Source organism: Populus euphratica, unplaced genomic scaffold (genome assembly GCF_000495115.2).
Source record: "Populus euphratica unplaced genomic scaffold, PopEup_1.0 scaffold613.1, whole genome shotgun sequence".
In the NCBI taxonomy this organism is placed as follows: Eukaryota; Viridiplantae; Streptophyta; class Magnoliopsida; order Malpighiales; family Salicaceae; genus Populus; species Populus euphratica.
Window position 1 is genome coordinate 79998 of NW_011500488.1, and position 9700 is coordinate 89697.

At 33.2% G+C, this 9700-nt stretch overlaps 1 protein-coding gene across 3 annotated transcripts; it reads right to left on the reverse strand.

The window, feature by feature from the left end:
- Positions 1-1420: 1420 nt before the first annotated feature.
- On the reverse strand, positions 1421-9349 carry LOC105114984 (preprotein translocase subunit SCY1, chloroplastic-like). 3 transcript variants are annotated; one of them, XR_840247.1, is made up of 9 exons: positions 9110-9349; positions 7977-8122; positions 7501-7886; positions 6752-7051; positions 6579-6683; positions 4981-5104; positions 4262-4425; positions 1607-1904; positions 1441-1531 (listed from the first exon to the last, which is right to left on the reverse strand). XR_840247.1 is itself a non-coding variant. In XM_011011732.1 (8 exons), the coding sequence occupies exons 1-8, from the start codon at positions 9280-9282 to the stop codon at positions 1677-1679; spliced, it is 1626 nt and encodes a 541-aa protein (XP_011010034.1). In that variant the 5' UTR covers positions 9283-9349; the 3' UTR covers positions 1421-1676. The 3 variants fall into 3 exon arrangements, 2 of the variants coding, with proteins under 2 accessions (XP_011010034.1, XP_011010036.1); XM_011011732.1 differs by having other exon boundaries at positions 1421-1904; XM_011011734.1 differs by having other exon boundaries at positions 1436-1904; positions 6579-6668; positions 9110-9348.
- Positions 9350-9700: the final 351 nt, after the last annotated feature.

Here is a 9700-nt window from a genome sequence, read left to right on the forward strand (position 1 = left end):
AATGGTCTAATTAGTTTCAGGTACTTGTCAGAGAGGATTCCAGAATCCATATGGGGGTGGGGTTGGATTTCTCTTGTATTACCCAGTGGTTGTATATAATCACTAATGTTCTATTAGAGTTTTGATGTTGCCATCATCAGATGTGATCAATAAACCATGGAATTTGTTTGCTCTATCATTCCTTCAACTCAGTCCTTGAATCCATTTGGCAGCACCATTGATTTCATAACACAGTGACTTCAAATTGTATAATTTGTATATTTGACATCATCTTGTTAACTATAATCAAATATGATCAGATTGTTACCATTTCATGCTGTGAGCTAAAAACGTCAAAGTACCAGTTCGTACCCTAAGCCAAAAACTTCGAAATGCCCTTTCTAATGGCGACTGATCAATCTGGACAAGTTAATGTAAGGGTTCAGACTCAGAGCTGCTCGACTGGACTTTGTTTTCCGACGCATACGTGCTTGTAAAATGGAGCTCGGAAATTTGACAAAGGCCCGTATCTTTGGTTGCTGGAAAGTGATTTTGTAAATTTCTGTAAAGTAGATTCCTCTACTCAACGTGGTTCAGCAATGTTGTGAAAAATAAATTAGAAAATGGTATTAATTATACTATAAATATTTTAATTTTTTTATTTATTTAACATACATACATACAGACATACATATATATATATATATATGAAAAATAACTTAAAAATATTTTTATTTTTTTATTTTTTTATCATATATATATATATATTTGATGCTTACAATAAAAAAAAATGAAATGTAAAAACTATAATTACAAGGGAAAAAAGAATTTATTACATTATATATTTATATATAGCTTATTTTATAAAATATAACTATACATAAAATATAAATATTTTAAATATAATATTATAAACATATAACATTGCTAAATATTTTTTAACTTTCATTTTTAAAACCTCAAAATATTTTTTTTTAAATTAATAAAACCAAATTAGTTTATGGTATTTCTTGAGAGTTTGATGTTTGAGTAGTTGGTTTTTTTTTTTTTTTTTTTTTTTTAGTAAGAAGACAAGGAAAGTAAGATTTGTGCAAGTTACAAATGTTTGTAAAGATAAGAAAAGGCGTTTTCTGGAATTTAATAGAGAACCATGTGAGAAAGGATTATTTTTGCTTTTGTCGCTTTCCTTGTGAGAGGGAGGGAAGTTGTTAGCTAGAGCTCACCGAACATAAAAAAGCTTGGAAAGTAGTTTCCGAGCAACAAACAAGGCCTTCCCGAATGCCATTGATGATTTAGAAAACTTGTTATGTCAGATGAATTATCTTCCCGAATGCCATAGAGAAGCTACAAGAATGACTATAGTGCAACTACCAGATGCATAGTTCTGGTGGAACAATTGGCAATTTTACATTGTCTGCAGAAACCAGTAAGGAAATGATGGTGGTGAAGGATTTTCAGTAATCTTCTGAGAAAAAAATTTAAATTAGGGAGTTCTGGCTGCGAAGTAGCAGTATGTACTAATTACAGCCTAAATCAATAAAAGAAAACGTAAAGTACACGGGCAATAAACCTAGTTACAACTTGGCAAATTACATATCACCATGCCATCATCCTATAGATGTAATAACACTATCATACAGCACAATGACTCCCGTATACAATTTCGAAGATTTGTCTTCCCCATTCTGTGTCATCCTTTAATCATACCTGTCGATGTCATAAAACTCTATATTCTTGTACTTTTGGGATATTATTTCTGCTTGAACTTTTCTTGCAGTGTCTGTTGCACAACCAACAAGAATCAGGACGGAAGTGCCTGCAAATCCTCGAAATGCAGTCAAGTGTGAGATTTGTTCGATCACAGAAGGACCAGCAGCCAGGATAGCCAAAAAGGTCGAACCCAGAACAGATATGCGGCTAAGAACCTGTAGTGTGACCATTTAGTAGAAATACACGAGGTCCAAGAATCACAAGAAGCCAATCAAAGCTTAAAGCTCAGACTTAAACTCGACAAATGCAATAATAAAATCTTCTAGCAGCTTCTGCAGACAATCAGCTTTGTGTCACCCTCTGAAAAGGATTTTTTGGATTCCAGAACAGATAAAAGGGTTCAACTGGCTCTTTTGGAACACTCTATCGCAAAAGGTGGTTTAACTCACACTAGACAGCTGCCAGCATCCTGCCACAACCCAGCCAAGTCCAGTGGGTCGACATGGTGACCCATCGACCTAGCAACTAAACCAGGCTAAGTTTCAAAGCAAGATGTGTGGGGGCTGAACCATTGTTGCCCAGCCAACCTTACAAATGCACTTCGTGCATCTGTCGACCCCCAAAAACCTGAATTGGCCTTTTTACTTCGTGCATCTGTTGACCCCCAAAAACCTGAATTGGCCTTTTTAAAAAAACATATACATATATCGTAAAAACAACATCAATTCAACATGTTTTTTCTATAAAAATAATAAAATGAAAACTTTTTATTAACCTGAATTAACTTGTATAATCCATGACCCTCTAGTCGGGTTTAATAACCTTATTTTCTGGTATCTATCTTTTATTTAATTAAATGACTATAAAGATAGAAATTCACAGGAAAGACAATAAATAGAATTATATAGGAGAAATATGTTTTCTCATCAAAATTATCTTTTTTGATTCATGTAAATTCTTTTGTTTTGACAACAAAATTTTTTTTTTTTTTTAATAACAGCAAGGTTCATTGAATTAAAAGAAACAAGCATAAGAAAAAAGAAGTTTGGAGAAACTATTTTGATTTGAAATAAAAAGGGAAAAACATATAATTTTAATTAAAAAAAAAAAGTCTTTCTTATGCATGCATTTTTTTAATTTCGACAAAAATTAGTTTTTTTTTATGAGCATAGTTTTTTAAACAAAAACTCATTATGATCGTGAAAGAATCCTTCAATTAAAAAAATATAAAAAATCATGAATTGATCATCTTTATGTAGTTACATGAAAAAAGAAAAAAAGAAAAAAAGAAAAAAGAGAACAATAAATTTTTATAATTATATAAAACAAAGTTACAGTAAAAAATTAAGGAAAAAATATTTTATTCTCATTTAATATTAATGAGCAAATCATTCTGAAAATTGTGCATATTGGTCCAATACATAATTATCTATAAAGCAATCAATAATATAATTATAAAAAAAGTCATAATCTTCTTAAAAACAACATATTTTTTTTATTTATTAGAAGAATTTTTTTTAATTAAAAAGCACCAAATTTTAAAATAAGGATTTGTTAAAAATTCCAGTCATTTGAAATAAGTATGGGAAATGCATTTCTCCGATCTAAATTGCAGTAATTTGAAAGTATGGGCAAAAACGTGTTGTCTGCTATTTTTTTTTTCTAGAAAAAAAAATGAAAAGAAATGAGGCAGATGATAGGTCATTCACCCCCTTTAGGAAATAATAATAATAAAAAAAAAAAAAAAAAACAGGTTGTAGGGAACATGACTAGGCTAGTAGACCCATGTGCCTGGGCTATTTTTTTAATACCTAGGCCCACATGCATGGGCTCCTTTTTTTTCCGGTTGGTTTATGAAAAAAAAATGATAAAACAAATCATTGATTCCAATTCAGTTAAGAAACCTGAAAAATATATATAGCATTGTTCACATGAAGAGTGATTTATCTCACACCCCCAGTGAAATCAGCAACTATTTTTTTTTTCTTTCTTAAATGTAATTTTAATGAAATATAATAGGGGTGTCCAGACATCCATGTCATAAAAGGGACCATTATGATATATAGAAATCATATTCATACAGGTTATTCCATGTAAATGCAAAGTAGTAGCACGGGGGCTGATCACTAAAAGACCAAATCTGCTTCCATTGAACAACCAAGAACTCATGAATGAAAATGGCCCAAAGAGTTCATCTATGGTTCAAACTAAACAAGTCAAGGAAAAAGGTGAGGTGAGTTTCATTCATTTTGGATGGCAATGATGTAATCAAAAGAACCAAGCAGCAGGACACTTGTTATTAAATTTCAGATTATGTGATTGCCTACTTCTTCCTATAATAAAAACTAAGATTGTTCAGTAATTGACCATTTTGTTGAATACTCCAAGGTCCATTATTTAATGGAAAAATTCAAACTCAAGAGGTTCTAATCAGATTAGTATGGTCTAGAATTCATGTTACAAATACCTGAGGTTCTAATCATGATAGCATTTCAAGTATGGGGTCCTTATATTGATTCAGAGTTTAGAGTGCAAACAATAGACAAATTTCATAAGAAAGAAAATAACTTACTGTTTTAAGAAATGTAGCTGTGCTTTTCCCCGGTCGTACTAGTGGAATTGATGCACCTTGGCGCTTCAGTTGTTCACTCACATCATCAGGGTCTAATTGAAGGAAGGTATAGTAATAGTTGAAGAAGGCTATTAATAGGATATTGGTGGGGAGATAGAAAGAACCTGCAAATATTTATCCAGTTAGCTCAAACTATATTAATCTGTGTTATGCTGACAGGAAACAGAATCCACGAGACGAAAGTTTATTGATGGCACATTCTTTTCTTCTATCTTTTTTCTTGTATTTCATGTCATTACTATCAGTAGTTTGGTTCCCTAGATTATACAACACTACAACTCTAAAGAAAAATATGCAGCTGGAAAATAGCCACCCATCCCACCCCACCATAAGGTAACCCTGAATCAGATAACTCAATTACCATACTAAAACAGAAAGGAAGACAGGGTACAGCATCCTACTGTAAACATTGAATTTGTTTGGAGTAAGTAGAGTTGATGCTAAGCATTCAAAAGTATTTGAGCAATTTATGCACCATGACATGGCCCTCAAATGAGCATAGAGAAAATTAGCTCCCATAACCTTGGTAAGATGATGAAACTTTTAAGCAACTAGGTTTATAATAAATAATTTTGTTAGCACCAACAAACTGTTTCCAATCAACTAACATCCTTTCATGTTTCATCAAACACAACCAATCAAAATACTAAAATACTCACCCCCTGGGTTCAAAGTCAATGCAGCTTTCTTCAGTGCAGATATCCCAGTGAACCGTGCTAGGGTGCCAGGCAGAGCCAATGATGATGTAGAAAATATAATTGGCATCACCCCAGAACTATTTACCTGCATAATGAAAGTATCATATAAATATAAAGACCAATTGAACCTGAATGGAAAAACATACAACGACAGCAAGCCATCTCATCACAACTCAATAAAAGGAAGGTGCACATGCTAGACTACATAGCATAGTATGTGCATTGCATGACAAGCTTTTTACAATACAGGATTCTGTATTACAGCGTATGCAGTTGGAATATGCTCAAGCCCATAGCTTAAGGTGGTGAAGATCCTGCATAAATATCACACAACCAAAATATTTGGATGACAAATTATCAGACACTTCTGAATGTCAAAGGTAATCTTATTGTGGTTATAGATTAACATACTATCATCAAACATTATTTAATAATCTTGATGTCTCTAACCGTTAGGGAGTTGGAAAATAAGAGGTTTGTAAGTCGAACTAATGATGCTGAAGTAACAACAAGATCTCTCTGTTTTCCCCCTTTTCTAGAGAGCTAAAACTAATCTGATAGGAAGAGGCTCAAGGTAACCCCAATTTTTCAAATGACAAAAGACTTTCCTTTGTTAATTTTTGGGGGCAAATAAGAAACATATATGATGCTATTTATTTTATTCTGGATGGAAGAAGAGAATTTTACCAAGAAAGATAACAGATATAGAATCAATATGAAAAATATGACATACTCCTGCAAAAACAGGAAATCAAATGAGATTTAACTTGATTGTTGCTGAAAGAGATCCCTAGTGCATGAATTCAGCATTGATTGCCTCTCTTTATATACAAACAATAAAAGCAAGTGGGTAACCCACTAAATTTGTGCTTCCAAAGATCATGTCTCCACAAATGGATAACTCAAACAAATTGTATTCCTCCTTTCCAAAATAAAGCCAGTCTTTTGACCCTTGATCCTCCCAATGAAAGAGGCACGTGATTTCCCCCCATCTTCTATGGACAAATTTTGCTGTTCAGGAATAAAGCCAATCTTTTCGCCCTTTGATCCTCCCATAGAAAGAGCCATGACATTCTCCCTCATCTTCTATGGACCAATTTTTCTGTTCAAGTTGAAGAGGTATTTTATGTATAAATGCTCTCATGTACAGGTATCAAGCTGCTCTTACTTTTATGATAATTGAAGTTCTATAAGTTTTCGAATTGACAGAAGGAATCCATTTGGGGCAACTCTGTTATCAAGATGATCTTTGTGTATGACAAAACCCATGCAGTCGATACACTTGATAGGCAAAATATCGTATCTAAACCAGGTCAATGGCTACAGCCAGTCATAGATACATGTACATTGGCATGGTTATAACATTGAAACTTGGAGATCTTTTTCTTAATTTTGGATATGTGTGAGAAATGACTAGTTAATTACTCCTAGGTGAAAACAATGGTACATATCAAGAAATTGACCAACAAGCATTCTGAAAAATTAGCCACGAGTTAAATCAAAGCTTTCAAACTCAAGGGAAAAAAAAAATCATTATACATGAAGTATGGAATACAGACCTTAAAGGGTAGATAAGCAGATTTTTGAAGCCCACCGCTGCTGCTGGTGTACCTTGAGGCATAGTTGAGTGGAATCTTTCTCTCTGCCTCCTGAAATTCTTTGTCCTGGTATTCATTAACATTTTGTTTCTTCCACAAACTCAAGTTTTATTTCAAAAATAGTTAACAATTACCTGGACATACACAATGCCGAGAACTAATAGGAAGAACGAGAAGATAATGGTGCCGAGTCCAACATAATTACCATCCTGAATTGCCTGAGCAGCAGTCTGACCAAAAGATGCCGGCAAGTAGGAAATAATACTTGTAAATATCAAAAGAGATGTGCCATTTCCAAGTTTTAGATCAGAGATCCGTTCTCCGATGTAAGTTGTGAATACAGAGCCAAGTGTCAGTAAAGCAACAGATGTTAGAACCCACTGCGTGCTAAAGTCATCAACAAAGGGACGAAGGTAAAGAACCTGGCCAATTGCCTGTCATGGAAATCAAAAATACCTTACATCATACTGTAGAATACATTTTCAGGTATTCTGATGAGAAAATCAACTGTTTTGGAGCATGATATAATGTTCAACACCATCACAGACTAACATGGGACGCTGCTATATGACAAGTAAATCTAGTGTGCTACTACTTTGTGCAATTCAGACTGAAAATCAGTTTGCACAAAATTGATCCCTTAATTCACAAATTTAACTCTGTGGTTGACAGAAGTACTTTCTATTAAAGGGATCGATTAAAAAAATATTCCAGAACATAAAAGGTGTGTGAACGGTTTTCCTTTTCATTCACATCTTAATAAAAAATATAGCCTGAATATATAAGACAATTAAAAATTTTAGCAACAACAAAACTTTAGTGGGTTATTCAATGAATCTAGGTTCAGTTTACACGTTATTCTGGTGAACATTTAGCTGGTTACCTGTACTATAGCAAACCCAACTGAAGCATAACGAGTATACTGAAGAATTTTCTTTCTTCCTGCTTCACCTTCTCTTTTCTGAAGATCTTGCAACTTGGGATAAATTTGAGCAAGAAGCTGAAACACAATCTGGGCATTGATAAAGGGAACAATTCCAAGTGAAAATATTCCAAGTCTACCAATGCCTCCACCGGAAAATGAATCCAAAGTGCTTAATAAGCTATTCTGATCTAAATTTCCAGCAAACGCCTCCCGATTTACCCCACCAAGGGGTATATATATTCCAAGACGGGATACAACCAGAAACCCCAAAAGCTTGAGAAATTTTCCTGGTAGTGGGCCTTTGAAGAAATCACCAAAATCAATGGAACTGTCCTCGATTGCAGCTGCCAAGAGTCAAAGCGTCGACTTAAGTGCTAAGAGCTAAGATTTTATTTGCAACTTGAATATCATAAGACTTTGTGCCAGAAACAGACCTGCAACTCCTCGCTTATCTTTTTTTGTACTCGAAGCACTCTCAAATATTGGTGATAAGAAGGCTAGAAGACTTTCCCCCGCAGCATTTAGACTGGATGGTACATCTAAATTAATACCCAAGGGATCAAAACTGGAGCTCTCACAGCTGAGGAAAAATTCAAGTCAACAAGAAAAATAGATGTTACAACAACAGAAAAATAATCAATTATAGGACATGTTAAGTGGGAAAACTTTGAATGGGATGGTTTCAAAATGAAAACACAACTACTAAAACCTCAACTCCTTAGAACTTATTGAATCAAAAAGTTCAATGCCCTTAAAACTTGACAGAAAAAGTTGAATTTGCTAAGAGTACTTTTTGCCTGATTCACACATATGGAATACCTTGCAATGAAGCTGCTTATTAATTTTGTGGCACCTAAAGTCTAGATTAATTGGGAAAAGCATTAGGCACTTTGATATGATTCCAATGCGACAAAAAACTAGGGGATCAATGGTCTAACAATGCTAATACTTTGAACATTTCATTATGAGTCTTGGCAGATAAAACTAGCTTCTCACAAATCAACATCGCACACCAGATTGAACTGGCACATTGGTTTAGAACAACTTCTAGTTGCTTGTGCCTAAACCTCTCAGAAAGTATCATCTTCATACAACTATACCAATCGTCGATTCACTTCCAAACTTCAATTTAATCAAACACATGCACCTTGTTTTACAATTTGAGTTCTTTTGGTTTCCACCCAGCACCCCTAGTCCAAAAACCAACATTTTTTATTTCCCTTGTGTCTCCTAAATCTCCTAAACACTTTCGAATTATTATTCTTCTAGCCGTCCATTTGATCCGCACACAACAGGAGAATCATAACGCAATCAGAAAGACTACCACTAATATGCTCAGTAAACCAAGAAAAACACTTTCGAATTATTATTCTTCTAGCCAAACAATGCATGAGACAAACAAATTGACCTAAACAGACACCCACATACAAACAGACCAATTTTGGATGAAGTCATGGAAATCAAAATTTAATGAATGAAAAGGCAAGATAATAAGAGAATAAAAAAAAAAAAAAAAACACAAACGGGATGTCCCATAAAAAAATATATATTTATATAAAAGAAGTACCTGTTGAAGTTAAGGGTAGAGTTCCATGACTTGGTATTGGGTTTTGGCTGGACAGAGAAGCTGGCTCTGCAAGCTGAGGTTTTGAGTCTTTGAGAGAATCTCGTGGAATTGAGATGGGAAAGGTTGAAGCTAATGGACGAGCAAGGACATGCTACTCTCACAGTTAACAACATTATCTTCTCTTACAAACACTAATAGTTAGTACAAGTTTTCTAGTTCTCCACATTTAGAACAAGACTAGCTAGTTGGTCGGAAGAATTTTTTTTTAAAAAAAAAAGACATACATACATACATACATACATACATACATACATATAGACATCTTAAGACACAAATCCTTTTAACCAATTAATATATATTTAATATTACAGTAATAATTATTTTTAAAAATATATTTTATTTAAAATTATATTGAAATGATTTTTTTATTTTTTTAATTTATTTTAAATATTAATATATCAAAATAATAAAAAATACTAAAAAAATAATTTTAAATAAAACAAATTTAATTTTTTTAACAGTGTTTTTAAAATATAAAAACAAATGTTTTCTATTTCTCACTTAGCATTTTTGTGTCAAAATATTTATTTT

What these genes read in the sequence shown, in the direction of transcription:
- LOC105114984 (XM_011011732.1), bottom strand. Translation starts at nt 9,282, where the DNA reads ATGTTGTTAACTGTGAGAGTAGCATGTCCTTGCTCGTCCATTAGCTTC. An exon ending in TCTACCCTTAACTTCAACAG is followed by an intron (nt 8,123 to 9,109) that starts GTACTTCTTTTA and finishes ATTTTTCCTCAG; the next exon opens with CTGTGAGAGCTCCAGTTTTG. An exon ending in CAGCTACATTTCTTAAAACA is followed by an intron (nt 1,905 to 4,261) that starts GTAAGTTATTTT and finishes GTCACACTACAG; the next exon opens with GTTCTTAGCCGCATATCTGT.